A 20,915-nucleotide genomic window follows, 5' to 3' on the forward strand; every position below is an offset into this window, starting at 1 on the left:
ATGTAAACAAACTCTAGTCAACACATATGTCAGATTTAAAGCTCTCATGCTTTCTTTAGTACTGCTCATGCTCATGCTTATGCTCGCTTTACCAATAATACCACAACAATGATAAGGAAACAGATCAGCCACTCACATTAGTATGGGGTTTATATTGTTTTCTAGATCTTTCCTCCATGTTGGGATTCAGGTGACGCCATCAACTCCATTAAAAAATTTAGGACACTTGTGGATCTCCACTGCTTTCTTGATAAATGAATCCCAGTAACACAAGGTGTGTGCCAGGATTTCAGTGTTGTCAAATAATAATTTGTGTGTGTTGGTAACACCATGCTTTGCAATGAATGGTTTCTCACAACGTCTTAGTTATACATTTTGGAGTGTTTCTTGCACTGTTCATTAATAATGTGATTACACTGTTGTAATAATTCACACCAAACTCACATGATATATTGTAAACCACATGCCTCAAAGACCTAGGACATCTTACTAGGTACAATCCATATTTTTAGAAACTGGATTAAAGATGGGTTATTTTTAAGTATAGTTTTCACTTCACCTCTCAGTTCGGTGAGATGACTTTACTTTCCAGACTTAAGACTTTGTCAATCTCAGTTTATAAGATACACATCAAATTAATTTGGTAAAGATTTCAATATTATATTTTTGACTAATTTACAGCAAAAATAACATTAATAAACTTCCAATCTGATAAAGATGTCACACTTTGCAACTAGAGCGTGGGGAAATAGTCGCAGGATCATACGTATTGTTTTCAATAGCTTGTCTTCAAATTGAGAAGCACATTGTGATCAAATTTAGTAATGGCCTGTCAGATAATGACGCACAAAAATCAACATTCAAATTAATTTTATTTATTTTATTTACATGTCAAGTTCCATAGGACCAAACTGAGGAGAAAATCTCCCAGGTCATGGAACATGTCAGTACATGAAATTACAACATAAAAGTAATAATAGATGAAAATAAAATGTATATGAACCCAAAAAAAGTCAATCCATAAATTTAAGTAAATGCAATCTACAATACAACAATAACTTACCCCAAAATATACCACCATATGATACAAGCGAATGAAAATAAGCAAAGTAGACTAATTTTTGTGTCGAATGATCGCTCACTTCAGATATTGTTCCAATAGTAAAAATGGCAGCATTAAGTCTTTGAACAAGATCCTAAATGTGGGCTTCCCACGACAGTTTACTATCTATCTGAGCACCTAGAAATTTTAACTGTTCAGTTTCGCTAAATATGCCCACTCTGTGAAATTAAAATGTCAGGTTTTGTTGAATTGTGTGTTAGAAACTGTAGAAACTGAGTCTTACTGTGATTTGGTGTTAGTTTATTTTCTACTAGCCATGAACTTAGGTCATGAACTGCACTATTTGAAACCAAGCCAATGTTGGACACAACATCCTTTACTACCAAGCTAGTGTCATCGGGAAACAGAAATATTTTAGTTACCCATAATACGAGAGGGCATATCATTTATATAAATAAGGAACAGGAGTGGCACAACACCGATCCCTGGGTCTGCCCCCACTTGACTGTACCCCACTGAGACCCCCACATCACAGCCATTCTCAACATTGTGAATAATAACCTCTTGCTGTCTGTTGCTAAAATAAGAGGTGAACCAATTGTGAGCTACTCCCCGTATTCCGTAATGGTCCAACTTCTGGAGCAGTATTTTGTGATCTACACAATCAAAGGCCTTAGTTAATTTAAAATACATGCCTACTACAGTAGTACAAGCTAGCTCTGCAGATGACGAAGAAATTTAAGAAATGTATGACGAAATAAAAGAAATTATTCAGATAGTGAAGGGAGACGAAAATTTAATAGTCATGGGTGACTGGAATTCGGTAGAAGGAAAAGGGAGAGAAGGAAACGTAGTAGGTAAACATGGATTGCTGCTAAGAAATGAAAGAGGAAGCCGCCTGGTAGAATTTTGCACAGAGCACAACTTAATCATAGCTAACACTTGGTTCAAGAATCATAAAAGAAGGTTGTATACATGGAAGAAGCCGGAGAAACGGACAGATTTCAGATAGATTATGTAATGGTAAGACAGAGATTTAGGAACCAGGTTTTAAATTGTAAGACATTTCCAGGGGCAGATGTGGGCTCTGACCACAATGTATTGGTTATGAACTGTAGATTAAAACTGAAAAAACTGCAAAAAGGTGAGAATTTAAGGAGATGGGACCTAGATAAACTGACTAAACCAGAGGTTGCACAGTGTTTCAGGGTGAGCGTAAGAACAAATGGTAGGAATGGGGGAAAGAAATACAGTAGAAGAAGAATGGGTAGCTTTGAGGGATGAAGTAGTGAAGGCAGCAAAGGATCAAGTAGGTAAAAAGACGAGGGCTAGTAGAAATCCTTGGGTAACAGAAGAAATATTGAATTTAATTGATGAAAGGCGAAAATATAAAAATGCAGTAAATGAAGCAGGCAAAAAGGAATACAAACGTCTCAAAAATGAGATCGACAGGAAGTGCAAAATGGCTAAGCAGTGGTGGCTAGAGGACAAATGTAAGGATATAGAGGCTTATCTCACTAGGGGTAAGATAGATACTGCCTACAGGAAAATTAAAGAGACCTTCGGAGAAAAGGGAACCACTTGTATGAATATTGAGATCTCAGATGGTAACCCAGTTCTAAGCAAAGAAGGGAAAGCAGAAAGGTGGAAGGAGTATATAGAGGGTCTATACAAGGGTGATGTACTTGAGGATAATATTATGGAAATGGAAGAGGATGTAGATGAAGATCAAATGGGAGATATGACACTGCATAAAGAGTTTGACAGAGCACTGAAAGACCTAAGTCGAAACAAGGCCCCAGGAGTAGATAACATTCCATTAGAACTACTGACAACCTTGGGAGAGTCAGTCCTGACAAAACTCTACCATCTGGTGAGCAAAATGTATGAGACAGGCGAAATACCCTCAGACTTCAAGAAGAATATAATAATTCCAATCCCAAAGAAAGCAGGTGTTGACAGATGTGAAAATTACCGAACTATCAATTTAATAAGTCATGGTTGCAAAATACTAATGCGAATTCTATACAGACGAATGAAAAAACTAGTAGAAGCCAACCTAGGGGACGATCAGTTTGGATTCTGTAGAAATATTGTAACACGTGAGCCAATACTGACCCTAAGTCTTATCTTAAAAGAAAGATTAAGGAAAGGCAAACCTACGTTTCTAGCATTTGTAGACTTAGAGAAAGCTTTTGACAATGTTGACTGGAATACTCTCTTTCAAATTCTAAAGGTGGCGGGGGTAAAATATAGGGAGCCAAAGGTTATTTACAATCTGTACAGAAACCAGATGGCAGTTATAAGAGTTGAGGTGCATGAAAGGGAAGCAGTGGTTGGGAAAGGAGTGAGACAGGGTTGTAGCCTCTCCCCGATGTTATTCAATCTGTATATTGAGGAAGCAATGATGGAAACAAAAGAAAAATTTGGAGTAGGTATTAAAATCCATGGAGAAGTAATAAAAACTTTGAGGTTCGCCGATGACATTGTAATTCTGTCACAGACAGCAAAGGACTTGGAAGAGCAGTTGAACGGAATGGATAGTGTCTTGAAAGGAGGATATAGGATGAATATCAACAAAAGCAAAATGAGGATAATGGAATGTAGTCGAATTAAGTCGGGTGATGCTGAGGGTATTAGATTAGGAAATGAGACACTTAAAGTAGTAAAGGAGTTTTGCTATTTGGGGAGCAAAATAACTGATGATGGTCGAAGTAGAGAGGATATGAAATGTAGACTGGCAATGGCAAGGAAAGCGTTTCTGAAGAAGAGAAATTTGTTAACATCGAGTATAGATTTAAGTGTCAGGAAGTCGTTTCTGAAAGTATTTGTGTGGAGTGTAGCCATGTAAGGAAGTGAAACATGGACGATAAATAGTTTGGACAAGAAGAGAACAGAAGCTTTCAAAATGTGGTGCTACAGAAGAATGCTTATGATTAGATGGGTAGATCACATATCTAATGAGGAGGTGTTGAATAGGATTGGGGAGAAGAGAAGTTTGTGGCACAACTTGACTAGAAGAAGGGATCGGTTGGTAGGACATGTTCTTAGGCATCAAGGGATCACCAATTTAGTATTGGAGGGCAGCGTGGAGGGTAAAAATCGTAGAGGGAGACCAAGAGATGAATACACTAAGCAGATTGACAAGGATGTAGGTTGCAGTAGGTACTGGGAGATGAAGAAGCTTGCACAGGATAGAGTAGCACAGAGAGCTGCATCAAACCAGTCTCAGGACTGAAGACCACAACAACAAGAAGCAACTTCCCCACCCCACAAAGAACTCCTTGAAAAACAGCCAGCTAATCTGTATCCTGGTAAAGGAAGCCCCTGAATTGTCAAATTATTATGTGGTACTCCAGTATACCAATAATTCCAGAATCACATCTGTAAGCAGTTCACTAACTTTATCTCTAATACCTTTTATATTTTGATGAAATATGCTAATTCCTTCTCTTCTTGGAAACATGACTTCCTCTGAATATAAGCCTTTAGTTAGAGGGACTTCCTTTTAGCAGGTATACATATCAGCTGTCTTCACACTAAAATAGGTGCAGCTTCAACATCAACTACTACAGGAATTTTTCCATGAGTGATCCTACCAACACCCACTACACTGTCGTCTATAAGCTTTGCCAGCTTCCCCTTCCCATACCTTCTGAGGTGGAGGCCATGCCTAGTGAAACATGACAGAATAAATTGTCCTTCATAGTTTGGGAATATCAGTACCAGGTTTGTTGTCAATGCTCCCTTCAATTTTTCAAATGCTGTCTAAAAGTTGACTATGGAAATTCCACACCTTTTTTCAACAAATGATTCAATAGCTTAGCAATTTCGGCAAACTCTTCAATGAATTCCCATTATTAATTACAGAACCATAAAAATGATTGAAACTGCTATGTAGTTTGTGGTGGTAAGAAAACACATTCTGCAGAAGTTAGGCGTGCGTCAATATTCACATCTTTCTCTCATTACAGAGTGTTAACTGTGCTGGATTTAGCCTCTTAAAGAATTCTTCTGACCATTGCATGTGCTCTTCCATATCCTTAGAAAATGCAATTATGTTGTTGAGATAAAAAACAGTCTTGATTTTAATCCTCTGAGCACTCCATCGGATACTAATAGCCTCGGAGATAGCTGGCACATTCTTCAGACCAAATGGCAGCCTAAAATATTGATAGTGACTCCAAGGGACAGTAAATGTGGTCTTTGGCCGCCCTTCCAGAACCACTTCCAACAGTGATAACCACTCCTCATACACATTGTGAAGTATTTACATTGACTTAAGTTCTCTCTAATCTCCATTATATTTAGTACAGGATGTCTGTCCATCACCGCTCATGCAGCAAAATCTATGCTTTTTTGTTCCATTCTATGATTTTTTCAGGACTATTACAATGGTAGCTGCCCATGGACTGTAACTTTGTTTCAGTATTGCCCTCAGCCAGCAGTTGATCAATAAATTCTTCCAGTATAGGTTATAGCTGCCTAGGTATCCTGTACGGCTTGTTATACACTAGAGCATTGTTAACCGTTGGTATGGTATGGCGAGTTACCAGTATTGCAGGTAGTGATTGACCGGTATTGAACAGGTTGACAAATCATATTAACAAGACTTTCATTGTTGACTTATCTCTTCCCTCCAAATTGTTTTACCTTCTCGCATGATGCAATTGTGTTGATGGTCTGGTTGTGGCAAAGGTCCTCACACGACCTACCCAGATTATACTCGTCCATGATCTCCAAGTTTGCAATCTATAAGCTCAACTTATCAGAGCTAAAATCATCCACACTTTCCAAAACCATACAATCCCCATCTATTTCCTTCACATGTACCAGGCTTCAGTGCACAATATAGTGCAACATGTCCATCTTGTTATTGCATTCCAGTACCTCTGCAACACGCATCATCTGAAGGTCAGTACCCACCCACATTTGTAACACTGAAGTTTTCTGCATTGCTTTTTAACATGGTCCATATGTCCACAGCTGTAGCATTTCACCTTTGTGTGGAAAAAGAAACACACAACCCTTATCTTGTCCTCAGGCCACAATATTGATCTCTTCCACTTGCTTAGCAGCCATAATGGTGGCAGCAAAATCCTTCGGGTTTTCCATTGTCGCTCTCCTTGACATGTCTGCTGGAAGTCCTCTTAAAAACACATCTGATTCCTGTTCTCCTCTTCTTGTGGAGTAATTCTGTCTGCTTCTACTTTCTGTGTAAGCTCGTACAAGTTAGCATTGATTTTCCTAATTCTGCCTATGAATGCCTCTACCAACTCACTTCACTTTTGAGACAACCCATTAAGCTGTTCTCTAAAAAAAGCCTTGCAATATTCTGCTTGCGATAACGTGGTTAGTGGGCCTTCTTAAGCTGCTTAAATGTCTGTGCTTTATCCAGCACTTGATGGTACTGATGTATGCTGCTTGCATCACAACCAACTGTAATTTAGACACATCCAAGGATGTCTTGTCTGACCAACTGCCCAACCTAGCGGCAGCTTCCAGGTCATCACTGAACATTGAGACGTCCTCGGTTGCCCTATCCGAAAAAGGAGTTGCTAGATTAGCTGTGACAGGATCCAGAGAAGGGATAGGTGAACTAACCAAAGCTTTTGCTTCCACTACATCCACTTGTTTATGCTCATTCTCGCTATTAAAAGTCTCCCTCTCTTTGCAAAGCTTCATTTATCTCCTTTAGCTCGGCAAACTGCCTTGCCAAGAGTTCATCCATTTCCTGGATTGTCATTGTTTCTGTTTTTGGCATTTGTGCAAACTCTTAACACACCACTCTAATGAAAGCATCAACCACAATACACACAGGCACGGTTACAAGAACAAACTACACTATTCCTTATGAAGGATAATAGCCCAGCATTATTCAGAACACTGATGCACTTTGTGGCCATTGCTTTGTCTTGTGCTGCACACAGCTGGCACCACTCACATGCATAGGAAGTCATTCCCAGCCAAATTACAATACTGGCACCTCACTGGTTGTAAGTAACATTCCTTATAATTACCCCTATACAACAGAATCCCAATCCCTGAAAAGGCAGCAGGTCATAGTTATCGGGCAGTGCCATTGGCTGGTGATGACTTCATTCATTTCTGGTTGTTTGGTTTAGTTGGCTCCGGAAGTAACAGTTTAGAATCGCAGACAGTCTAGTACCGGCTGTACAGCTGTTCTACATTCTGAGGCTCTGTCTTTTTTGCATTTTATGCTAAGGAAAATTCAGTAACAGGGTGTAATTTTTCAGAACTGTAAAATGCAGATATTTGGTTATGTTATCTATGTGAACCAAAGTGTGTTTGCAGACACTGTGGTAGATGTTATAGATCTTGATAATGATCTTAAACCTATAAATTATATAAATATAATATAAATTATGTAAATATAATTCAGGTGCAAATCCCCATGTCCTGTATGGGCATCCATTGTTCAGTGTGTTTATGGTGGTGAGGTATGTGGATGCTTCAGACTTTTATTGAGAGAGAGAGAGAGAGAGAGAGAGAGAGAGCTGAAAAAAGGGACATAATTGAAATGTAATCATCAAATGATTCTCTTAAATTTTTTCAAATTGAGTTGATATAACAAACCAAAATCTGAACTCACTTTCAAGATGAGTGAGGTTCAAATCTCCACCTGGCCATTTTAATTTAAGTTTTCTGTGATTTCCTCTTCTCACTTCAAAGAAATGCAATAATAATTTGATTCCAGTGCCATTTCCTTCACATCTCCTCATGAGCTAATGTTCTGTTCCTAATGTTCTGGGTTGACAAAATGTTAAACTTTTATATTTCTTCCTTTTTATCTGATAAAATAAAGAAACCACATACAGAAATATGTGCATGTGTTATTCAGTTGTTTCTGCTTGGACTGTGTTATAATGAAATATGTTGTTTTAATGGTGACAGCATCTTTCAAGAACCTAGAGGACAGATGTCATGTGAGAAAATTTATGTATTCTCCTTGTTATTTTGTGTAATCCTTAATTTGGATGGTAGGATGTGGAATCAAACCTGTATACTCCCATATATAAATTAGTCAGTTCTTGTAAATAATTACTGGGTTTAATTTTTTGTGTTTTTTTTTTTATCCAGAAATTGAGTAATCGTTGTTTAGTATAACATTGTTTGTAATTATATAATTTGTATTTATAAATAATTTATGAGTAATGATTACATACCTCCTGCAGGATGTGCCTCGTTTATCGCCTGGGGGGAGCTACAATGGATGTTACAGTTGTATTGTGCTGTGCAGGAATGTACACAGTGAAAGGCCATGTGTATAAAGCAAACTTCGGAGGGGACAAGTTCACAGAAATACTTGCCAACTTCCTCGCCGAAGTATTTCACCAGTGAGTTCAATTGGTCTCTGTTATTACAAGATGTCTCTCTTCTTGACAGTGTGTTATTGTAATACTGTTGATAATTACCCTATGTATGATTTGTGATCAAAAAGTAATGGAAATTTTTATTTTCCTAAAGAATCTTTGTTTATTCATAATCATCAGCCTTTTCCGCTTCAAAGTAATCCCCCTCAGATATGATACACTTACGCCAGCACTTTTTCCAATCTTGGAAGTGCTTCTGAAATTCACTTTTCGTTATGATGTTCAGCTCCTTCAGTGATTCTGTTTTTATCTCATCAGGGGTGGCAAAACAACGTTCTCTCATTGTTCTCATCGACCTCAGGTATAGGAAGAAGTTGCATTTGGCCATGTTTGGTGAGTATGGCGGCTGAGGCGACATAATGTTTTTGGCTTTTGCCAAAAAAATCATGATCAAGCATTGAGATGTGAACGGGAGCATTATCGTGGTGCAATTTCCACGAGTAGTTTTGCCACAGTTCTGGCAGGTTTTTTTAGGACTGCTTCATGCAAACAGCAATTAACTTACATGTAGTGTTCCTTATTGACTGTACAACCATAAGACAAGAACTCTTGATGCACTATCCAATTGTCATTGAAGAAAACAGTGAGAAGAACCTTGGCATGTGATCGAATTTGTTGAATTTTTTTCAGTCCTGGCTCTTCAGGCAGTTTCCATTGGGATGATTGGGTCTTGGTGTTGGTGTCATACCCGTATACCCATGTTTTGTCACCTGTTTTAATCTTATTTAGAAGTTCTGGATTGTTGTCAACTTTGTTCAGCATTTCCTGAGTGGAGTCTAGGTGGCGACGTTTTTGGTCAAAATTCCATGATTTTGGAGCAAACTTTGCTGCTGGTTCACGTTTAATTCCCAAAACACCCACAAAAAAAAAAAAAAAAAAAAAAAACTTGGCATGAGCCAAAGGATACACTGACATCATCAGCAACGTCTCTGATGGTGATTTGGTGGTTTTCCAGAGCCATTTTCTTTACTACTTCCACTTTATAAGTAATGATGTGCTAGGGCATCCAGAACGGTTACTGTCTTTGTCTCCTCAACCCTCTTTGGAATGTTCATACCCCTCATAAATTCTTGTCTTACTCATAGTAGAGTTGCCAAAAGCCACAGTCAGTATTTCAAATGTTGTGCTACACTTTATTCAATTTTTCAAGCAAAATTTAGTGCAACAATGTGGGGAAAACATAGATTGCTACTTACTGTAAAGATAACACACTAAATTGGAGACAGGCACAGTTAAGACTCAAATAAGCTTTTAGCAATGGCCTTCATTGGAAAAATAGAAACGCACACCATTCATTCACGCAAGCAAGCACACCTCACGCACACATGACCACCAACTCCAGCATCTTAGGTCTGACCCCAGCTGCCGGAGTTGGCTGTCAGTAGTTCATGAGGTGTGCTTGCTTGTGTGAATGAATGGAGTGTGTGTCTCTTTTTGCAATGAAGGCTGTTGCTGAAAGCGTATTTGTAAGCATCTTTTAATTGTGCCTGTCTGCAACTAACAGTAAGTAGCAGTCTATCTTTTCCTATGTTGGATATTCCTGCCTGGAGTTTCCATTGTTTAAAATTTAGTGTAAATTCTTTGATCCACCTTTTTCGAAAGTAAAACATTTTCCAGGGACTCTGAAAACACGTATAACCTTTTCGACTGTGAACAATAAAATAAATATTTAAAACAGCTGAAAATCCCAAACATATATCAGGACCATGTGTATCAACAAGAGAAAAAAAGGAAAGAAATTGAAGATCAGATGTATGAAGCCCACGAAATAAAAAAATTCCCATTACTTTTTTTATCACACTTTGTATTATGTGTAGTGATGATTGTTGTCCCGCTCCTAGTAGTTGGTCATTTTGACAATATGTGCAAAATGCACCTGTCTCCTTTGAAAATATAATATTTTACTGTTAATTCTTTTCCAAACACTACAGAAGACTGCCAGTGGTGTATGAAATACAGTAATATTGTTGTTGTGGTCTTCAGTCCTGAGACTGGTTTGATGCAGCTCTCCATGCTACTCTATCCTGTGCAAGCTTCTTCATCTCCCAGTACCTACTGCAGCCTACATCCTTCTGAATCTGTTTAGTGTATTCATCTCTTGGTCTCCCTCTACGATTTTTACCCTCCACACTGCCCTCCAATACTAAATTGGTGATCCCTCGATGTCTCAGAACATGTCCTACCAATCGATCCCTTCTTCTAGTCAAGTTGTGCCACAAGCTCCTCTTCTCCCCAATTCTATTCAATCCCTCCTCATTAGATATGTGATCTACCCATCTAATCTTCAGCATTCTTCTGTAGCACCACATTTCGAAAGCTTCTATTCTCTTCTTGTCTGAACTATTTATTGTCCACGTTTCACTTCCATACATGGCTACACTCCACACAGTAATATTAAGAACAGTAAATTGTCTTGGGTTTATTAATGAGTTTTCAGTGATGATGAAAAGTATAAATTGCCTTGAAATAGAATACATGTATGATGCAATTTGAAACAGTATTGAGATGTATTTATAGTCTTACGTTTGTTGTGTAAACTGTGTTACTAAACATCTAACCCACTATTTGGCATATGGTTCATGATTCCAGTTACAGATTGCCTATCTGATGGCTTCCAAGGGCAACAAAAATTTGACTTTCAGTATTTCATTTAATTATTGACCAAATTTAAAACATTAAAATTCTGTCATAATTTACTCATTAAGAGGTATAAATCTTATGTTAAAAGTCGGGCACAGTAATAAAAGTCTTATAGTTAGAAATGATGTACGTATCTTGAGGCAGCGTAACTCAGGGCGTGCAAGTTGTCCAGGCTATATTCACCCAGAATTTGAGAATGAGAGCACTTAGCAACTTCCAACTAACTTTACACGTAATTTCAAATCTTTTCTAAACTCTTCTCACTTACATGTTTAATGTCAAATATATTTAACACATTAACTCGTTTGTAGAGTAATCATACAGTCTGAAACTCTTTTATACATGAGTGTTAGATTCTTTAAAGAATCTTCACTGAGGTTTACTGTTAATTATTAGGATGTGATCAGAAAATTGGCTATAGCAGTTGTCAATGCTAGTATTGCAAACCCATGCAAGGTTGCATTTATATGGTGAAATGTATTATAATGTGAGATAATGTAATGGAGAAAAACTGTGTAACTTTAATACAGGGTGTACATAAAGTCCGGGAACACTTTCAATTATTTATTACGTAAGAACCAAACATTGTACAGATATCATACATGTCGTCTTGAAGAGAAACCCTGTAGGTTTTTTTCCATGTATACCATGTAGTTTGGTAATTTGCCGATAGTCAGGGCTAGTCCCAAACGTGGCAGGTTTTCTGTGTGTTGGAGTTCGACAAAAACGAGTGTACTACAGCTGTTCAATGGATGCTTAGAACCAAGTATGGTAAGAAGCCACCAACAAGGAAGGCCATTTAGCACTGGTACATAAAATTCATTAGGATGGGTTGCTTGTGCCCAGAAAAGAGAAGCATGTATGAGAGACTGGGAAGGCAATTTAATCAACCAAGATAGCATAACTCTTGTTACAGATCCTTACCATTTTGAAATGATGGGAAATATTAGCTCAGAAGATAACTGGATATGTAACCAAATATTTGCTAAGTAAATGTTGATAAATATAAATTTAAAGATAGAAGGAACCAGGGCATAAACAGTGGAATTATATCTTGATAGCAAAACGGACAGTGTGTGACATAAATTTGAGCCCTGTGCATGATTACCCGTAAACACTATTTCTAAGTTTTTCTTTGGTTTCCTTCACTGCTTGCTCATTGTACCAGTTGAATAACACCAAGGATAGGCTAGAGCCCTGTCTCTTTCCCTTCTCAATCACTTCTTCCCTTTCATGCCCTTCAACCCTTATAATTGCTATTAATCTTTCCTGGTATTGGCTTCTACCAGTTTTTCCCTTTTGTAAATAATTTCAGTATTTTGCAACCGTGAATTACTATACTGATATTTTGGTAATAGTCACACCTGTCAGCAACTACTTCCTTTGGAATTGGAATTATTCTTCCTGAAGTTTGAAGGTATTTTGCCTGTTGTCTCATATATTTTGCACACCAGGGTGCGTAGTTTTGTCATGACTGGTTCTCAAAAGGACATCAGCAGATGTTACTGATAAAAATGTACCTCAGGGGCCTTGTTTTGGCATAGATCTTTTGGTCCTAGGTCAAATTACTCTTGCAGTATCATAGCTCCCATCTCATCTTCATCTACTTCCTTTTCCCCTTTCTATAATACTGCCTTCAACTTAATTTCCCTTGTATAGCTCATCTATATATTTCTTCCACATTTCTGCTTTCCCCTGTTTGCTTGGTACTGGTTCTCCATCTAAGCTCATGATATTCATACAGCTGCTTCTCTTTTTTTCCAAATCCCTCTTAATTTACCCGTAGGCAGTATCATTCCCTTGCAAACATTTGCTCATGTCCTGGTGGAATGTCCGCCTTATAAAAATATCGTAATCTAGTCAGTTACTTTATATTTTAAGATTAAAAAAGAAATATTTATAGATTTTTAATGAATTCTTCTACCAGATTCTGCAAATGCCTTAAGATTTTCAGTTAAACTTACCCCAAAAATTTAAATCTTAGGATTAGATGTCACTTTTCCAGTGAATGTCATACTAAATATTTTCAGGTTTAGGTCCATACTTGCACATCAGTAACTATTTAAGTAGTATGTTGTAAATAAAAATCTTGATGAAATTTCCATTTCTTAAATTATTTTTATGGCGGGCTTAAAGTAGCACTCATTGATAGCCCACATTACTGAAAGTGCGTTGATATTACTAAGAGTTTGGTAAAAGATATTTTTAGGTTCTGGACCTTACTTACATATTAGTATGTATTTAAAAAGTATGTTGTTGATGCAAGTAAAGAACAAATAATGAATATTTCTGTTTAAAAAAATTTTTTTAGGGCAACTGTCGGGAAAAATGTGTTGGTATTGCTAGAATTAAACAAATGTCTTCAAGATGATCATGAGTGAACATTACATAATATTCTGGCCCCACATTTTTGAGCAACGAAGACTTACAAAAGAAAGATGAGTTACCCTAGGACATTATTCCATATGACATTATTGAATTAAAGTATGCAAAATATGTCACCTTACTGATTTGTCTCCCCAAGGTTTACAATGATTCTAAGTGCAAATGCAGCTGAACTAAGCTGTTTTAAGAGTTCCAAAATTAAATCCCTGGAATATATTGCTAGACTTACTAAGTACAACATTCTGCAGTCTTTCGTGTAGCTATGGCATTGATTGGTTGGTTATACCATCAATCCCAACAAACTTCAATTTATCTAAGAGAATGCTGCGATTCACATAATCAGATGCCTTAGATAAGTTGCAGAAAATACCAGATGGCGCTATTTTATTATTTAGTGCTCGTAAAATTTGGCAAGGGAATATGTAAATGGCATTCTCAGTAGAGCAACTCTTCTGAAACCCAAACTGTGGTTCGTTGAGGATATCAGTGCTGCTAAGGTGAGATAATATTCTAGAATACATCACTTTCTCAAACATTTTGGAAAATGGTGTCAGCAGTGAAGCTGGTCAGTAGTTATTGAACTGACATCTCTTTTTATCACCTTTCTTAAAGAGAGGTTTGACAACAGAATATTTCAGCCTCTTTGGAAAAATGAGTTATGTTAGTGATACATCACATATTTCAGATAAGACCATGCTTTTTATATTGGAACAAAACTTTATAATATTGTATTGGAAACACTATCTAAACCAGATGAGCTTTTATTTTCAAGAGTATGGATAATTTTCTGAATTTCAGAAGGAGAAGTTGGTAATACATTCATATGATTGAATTTTATGAGAGTTTCAACACACTGCTGTGATTTTCCCCTTTAACTGTTTGTCCCTATACTTTCTACCAATTATTATATGTACTTACTACCTGTGACTCATCATTACATCACTGCCATTCAGTTCAGTAGTGGTGATATCCTGTGCCTTGTTGTCCTGTCTCTCGTTTCACTGCATTCCATAAAGCCCCAAGTCTGTTGTCAGAATTACTGATTTCTGACGTGATGTGAAGGTTTCTTGAATTTTTAATAAATTTTCTTAGTAATTTTGAGTAGTTTTGTTGTGTGCAACTACAGCTGGATCAATACTTGTTCTTGCTAATAGGTACATTTTCCTTTTCCTTGAAGATGATATTTTAATTGCTGTAGTGATCCATGGTTTTCATATGGCCATTTAATATTCTTTCTAATTAGCATATATGGAAAGGTATTTTCAAATAATTAAATGAATTTATCATGGAATAGATAAAATTTAATTTAGCATTTGGTTCAGCATAAATTTCATCTCAGGTTATCTCTTGTAAGCTGTTCTTAAAAACATCTGTTGTGGAGGCATTAATTATTCTGATTTCCACTTAAGTGTATCCATACTGTAAGGCACTAGGTAATTTATCCTAACAAACAGTGCATCATGTTCAGAGAGAGCATTTGTTACTGGGTAAACGGTATTTTTCTGGCTTTGAGCTTTAAAACCAATTAGGGTCCTACAGTCTTTATCCATCTGTGTTGGAAAGTTAATTACTGGAATCAAATTGTGTGATCCAAATAAAGTTCCCTATTTTTCCTATCAGGATCCTTTAGAAAATGTGCATTGAAGTCACCACAGACCATTAACTGCTTGCTGCTGCCTGACAGATAGCACAGTAAGGAATCCAGATTCCTTATAAATAGTTTAAAATTTCCTTGTGGGTATCTATATAATTCACAGATACACTTCTCTGTATGCTGATCACTTCAAAAACTACTTGCCTTAATGTTTTTGAACTTGTGTTCTGTCTTAATATATGTAACAAATCTTCCTTTTCATATATTATTTCTGCATGAGTAAGCTGCTGGAGTTAATGTTTTATACATAATAATAACAAGGAGCATATTAAGAGTATTAGAAAATAGTCTTGCTGCATATAATGTTAATTTATAGCAGTGCACTTTAGTAGTATCTTTACACACCTTGTGATCACATGGTTTCTTTGTCAATGAAAGTCTCTCTATTGATAACAGATTTGTTTTCGTGACCACTCACACCATTAATCCTCACATAAATCCATATTTTATGATTTTAGTCTCATTTTCCATTTCTTAATAGCTGTACTTTATTTACATGTATCATCTTGAACATGCAAATCTGAAGTGTCCTCCAGTTTCCCCCGTTCGTGTTCTGTGAAAGCCTACACTCATCTACTTTGTCTTATTTGTTGCTGACAGCCACCTTTACCTGTGCACTCTAATATGCATAACAAGAAGTTACAAGCAGAGGATTTGAATGTAATTTTTAAAATATTAAATGTAAATCACACCATTTCACATAGTTTTACACTTCCAATTATTATCTCTCTTATTCCGTCGTCATTCTATCATTTACAAAATTCAAACGAATAAAGAAATGTGTTGATGAACTGCTATGATAAAAATGTGTCTTTGCTTACAGTATGAACGTTACAACAGCTACTAGTGATAGTTAGCGATCTAATCGACCTACCGTATGCGGCCGATCACTACACACACTCCCCCCTGCGGGTCCAGGGATTACAATAGGCCCGAGGTATTCCTGTCTGTCCTAAGAGGTGACAAAAACGAGTCTCATACGTTTCGGCCTCTATGGGGTGGTCCCCTGTAGGGTTTGACCTCCATTTTTCAAAATTTTCCCAAAGAGTGAGCGAATTGGGGAAGGGCGCCTTACATGGTTTATCCTGTCCATTGTCTATAGAGATCTTTAGCCCACTTCCTCGCCGTTGCATTGCAGTCCAGCTCATCCTCCATATCTTGGGCAAGGAACCTTCCTGAATGTGTTTTCCACCATGCACTGTGCAGTGTCGCTTTCTGCACCAACGATGACCAGGGACTTCTTTGCACCTCATATCCAGCATGGCAGCCAGTCCGTTGTGGTGGGGCCACCATGTACCCTGTTGGTTGTAGCCCCCTGACAAAACGGGGATGGCTCTGCTGATGCCTGCGCTGTTAACTCCCAACATATGCCAAGGATATGCCTGTCACTCTGGGGCATCAGGACTCCCGGCAATGGCCATCGTGCCAGGTGGCCTTTGCTGTGGCTGGGTGGCGCCCGTGGGGAGGGCCCCTGGTCAGAGTGGGTGGCATCGGGGCAGATGATGCGCAATGAAGTGTACCACATCATCACTTGGCGGTGATCAGCCACCAGCAGTCTCTAAGAGTTCCACGTCTCAGTACAATGCTAGAAACTCTGACCCTAAATCATTCCCCTCCCAGGCCACACCATGGGGGAACGCCAGGCTAAGGATGGCAGCGAACCTTATTCACCCCGGTACCTCGTACGTAAGAGAGCTGATGGGGACTCCTTTGTTTCGATGAAGTCACAGTTTTTTGTAGAGCATTTACAGGACAAGTTTAGGGAGGTGGAGGGCTTGTCCAAAATGCCTTCTGGGTCAGTCTTGAATTCCCACCTGTTGCTCCCGCATCGCCTACCTCGGGAGCACTGCCCCACCAACCATCGGGGACACCAGCCCCACTTCTCAGCTGGAGAAGTGTAAGTCTTCTTCGGCTCCTCTCGCCAGGAAGGGATCCCTTGGGTCACTCCCTTCCCAGCTTTCTGCTAGTGGGAAAGATGATGCTGCCAGTGGCCAAAGTGCCCAAAAGTAGCTGGTTGTAGGGTTTCACAATCATCCTGAGTCCCGGAGACTGAAGTAGTGAAACCCTCTCAGCCAGAGAGACCCAAGGAGCAGAGAGAAAAGTCCAAAAAGAAGACCTCTATGACCAAGGAAATTGTGGTGGCACCCACACCACCGCTACCTACAAGGTCTGCATCTGGGGATGAGGTGGAGATGCTCGCATCTGCTGAGGACCTACAGTACTGGCCATAAAAATTGCTACACCACGAAGATGACGTGCTACAGACCCGAAATTCAACTGACAGGAAGAAGGTGCTGTGATACGCAAATGATATGCTTTTCAGAGCATTCACACAAGGTTGGCGCCGGTGGTGACACCTACAACGTGCTGACATGAGGAAAGTTTCCAACCAATTTCTCATTCACAAACAGCAGTAGACCGGCGTTGCCTGGTGAAACGTTGTTGTGATGCCTCGTGTAAGGAGGAGAAATGCGTACCATCACTTTTCCGACTTTGATAAAGGTCGGATTGTAGCCTATCGCACTTGCAGTTTAGCATATTACTACATTGCTGCTCGCGTTGGTCGAGATCCAATGACTGTTAGCAGAATATGGAATCGGTGGGTTCAGGAGTGTAATACGGAACGCCGTGCTGGATCCCAGTGGCCTCGTATCACTAGCAATCGAGAAGACAGGCATCTTATCCGCATGACAGTAACGGATCATGCAGCCATGTCTCGATCCCTGAGTCAACGGATGGGGACGTTAGCAAGACAACAACCATCTGCATGAACAGTTCGACGACGTTTGCAGCAGCATGGACTATCAGCTCGGAGACCATGACTGCGGTTACCCTTGACGCTGCATGACAGACTGGAGCGCCTGCGAATGTGTACTCAACGACAAACCTTGGTGCATGAATCGCAAAACATCATTTTATCGAATGAATTCAGGATCTGTTTACAGCATCATGATGGTCGCATCCGTGTTTGGCAACATCACGCTGAAAGCACATTGGAAGCGTGTATTCGTCATCGCCATACTGGCGTATCACCCGGCGTGATGGTACGGGCTGCCATTGGTTACACGTCTCGGTCACACCTTGTTCGCATTGACGGCACTTTGAACAGTGGATGTTACATCTCAGATGTTTTACGACCCGTGGCTCTACCCTTCATTCGATCCCTGCAAAACCCTACATTTCAGCAGTATAATGCACAACCGCATGTTGCAGGTCCTGTACAGGCCTTTCGGGATACAGAAAATGTTCGACTGCTGCCCTGGCCAGCACATTCTCCAGATCTCTCATCAATTGAAAACGTCTGGTCAATGGTGGCCAAGCAACTGGCTCGTCACAATACACCAGTCACTACTCTTGATGAACTGTGGTATTGTGTTGAAGCTGCATTGGCAGCTGTACCTGTACATGCCATCCAAGCTCTGTTTGACTTAATGCCCAGGCATATCAAGGCCGTTATAACAGCCAGAGGTGATTGTTCTGGGTACTGATTTCCCAGTCTCATGATGTCATCCTTCAGTGGAATCACGGTGACTTTTTTCCACCGCCTGGCTGAGCTACGGCAACTGTTATGCTTGACACCTGCTATCTGCATTTCACTTCAGGAAACCTGGTTCCCGGCAGTGCGGATCCCATCCCTCCATGGCTATAAGGGATATTAAAGGAACTGTAGCAACTATAATAGTGTGTCAGCTGGAGTTTGCATTTATGTCCTAAACTCAGTCTGTAGTGTAACAGTGCCCCTTCAAACCCCTCTTGAAGCAGTGGCCATCAGCATAAGGGCGACACAGGAAATAACTGTCTGCAATGTATATCTTCCTCCAGATGGTGCAATACCCCTGAATGTATTAGCTGCACTGATTAATCAACTCCCTAAACCTTTCCTACTTTTTGAATATTTTAACACCCATAACCCCTTGTGGGGTGGCACCGTACTTAGTGGCCAAGGCAGTGATGTCGAAGCTTTACTGTCTCAGTTCGACCTCTTCCTCGTAAATACTGGGGCCACCACACGTTTTATTGTGGCTCATGGTAGTTACTCAGCCATTGATTTATCCATTTGCAGCCCAGGACGTCTCCCATATATCCACTGGAGAGCACATGACGACCTGTGCAGTTGTGACCTTCCCCATCTTCCTGGCATCAGGCCAACGGTCACTTATCGAGATGGGTTTTTAAACAAGGTGGACTGGGAAACTTTCACCTCTGCGGGCACCATTGACTCTCCCCCACAGGGTAACATGGGTGTGATGGTTGAGCAGGTGACTACAACAGTCGTTAATGCAGAGGAAAACGCAATCCCTCGCTCTTTTAGATGCCCCCTTGGTGGTTGACAGAAGTCACTGAGGCAATTAAGGAGCATCAGCGTGCTCTACAGCAGCATAAGTGGCACCCTTCCCTGGATCACCTCATAGCCTTTAAGCGGCTCCTTGTCGGCGTTCGCCAGATTATCAAATTATGGATGGAGGAGTGTTGGGAGAGATAAGTCTCATCCATTGGATGCCGTACGTCACTTTCCCAAGTCTGGACGAAGATCAGACGTCTTTTTTGTACCAGATCCCAACAGGTGTCCCTGGCATTAACATCAATGGTGTGTTGTCAACCGGCGCTAACGCGATTGCTGAGCACTATGCTTGAGGCTCTGCTTCGGCGATTTAACCCCCCCCCCCCTTTTGCACCCTGAAACGGTGGATGGAAAGGAAAGCCCTCTCGTTCGCTACACCCCACAGTGAACCCTATAACGCCCCATTTACATAGTGGGAGCTCCTCAGTGCCCTTGCACATTGCCCTGACACAGCTCCTGGGCCAGATCAGATCCATGGTCAGATGATTAAACATCTCTCATCTGACTACAAGTGACATCTCCTTGTCATCTTCAATCGGATCAGTTGCGTCTCGTCTTTCCATCCCAGTGGTGGGAGAGCACCATCATTCCGATGCTTAAACTCGGTAAAAACCCGCTTGAAGTGGATAGCTATCGGACCATCAGCCTCACCAATGTTCTTTGTAAGCTCCTGGAGTGTATGGTGTGTCTGTGGTTGTGTTGGCTCCTGGAGTCACGTGGTCCACTGACTCCATGCCAGGGCGGCTTCCGCCAGGGTTGCTCTAACACTGATAATCTTGTGTCCCAAGAGTCTGCCATCTGAACAGCCTTTTCCAGATGCCAACACCTAGGTGCCGTCTTGTTTGATTTACAAAAAGCATATGACACCACCTGGCAACATCATATCCTTGCCACATTATACAAGTGTGGTCTCAGAGGCCCACTCCTGTTTTTTTTTTATCCAAAATTTCCTGTCACTTAATACTTTCCGTGTCTAGGTTGATGCCTCCCATAGTTCGGCCCATTTCCAGGAGAGAGGGGTCCTGCAGGGCTTCGTATTGAGTGTATCTCTATTTTTAGTGGCCATTAATGGTGTAGCAGCAGCTGTAGGGCCATCCGTCCCACTCTCTCTGTATGCAGACGACTTCTGAATTTCACACTGTTCCACCAGTATTGGTGTTGCTGAGTGGTGCCTACAGGGCGCCATCCACAAGGCGCAGTCATGGGCTCTAGCCCACGGTTTCCAGTTTTCGGCCGCAAAGTCGTGTATAATGCACTTCTGTTGGTGTTTTATTGTTCATCTGGAACCAGAACTTCACCTTAATGTCGATCCACTCACTGTAGTGGAGACATATCGATTCTTAGAACTGTTTTTTGACGCCCGATTGACTTGGCTTTCTCACCTCAGTCACCTTAAGCAGAAATGCTGGCAGCACCTCAATGCCCTTCACTGCCTGA

The 20,915-nt window shown here is 40.1% G+C and overlaps 1 protein-coding gene across 2 annotated transcripts in view; it reads left to right on the forward strand.

Annotated features, from left to right (window-relative positions):
- LOC124721928 (heat shock 70 kDa protein 14-like) overlaps positions 1-20,915 on the forward strand; it is a 146,639-nt gene that overhangs the window by 87,338 nt on the left and 38,386 nt on the right. For both annotated transcript variants that reach the window (XM_047247084.1, XM_047247085.1), the window contains exon 5: positions 8,260-8,421. In XM_047247084.1, the coding sequence (XP_047103040.1) occupies positions 8,260-8,421 (162 nt within the window). The remainder of the gene's footprint in view (positions 1-8,259; positions 8,422-20,915) is intronic.

Source organism: Schistocerca piceifrons, chromosome X (assembly GCF_021461385.2).
Source record: "Schistocerca piceifrons isolate TAMUIC-IGC-003096 chromosome X, iqSchPice1.1, whole genome shotgun sequence".
NCBI lineage: Eukaryota > Metazoa > Arthropoda > Insecta > Orthoptera > Acrididae > Schistocerca > Schistocerca piceifrons.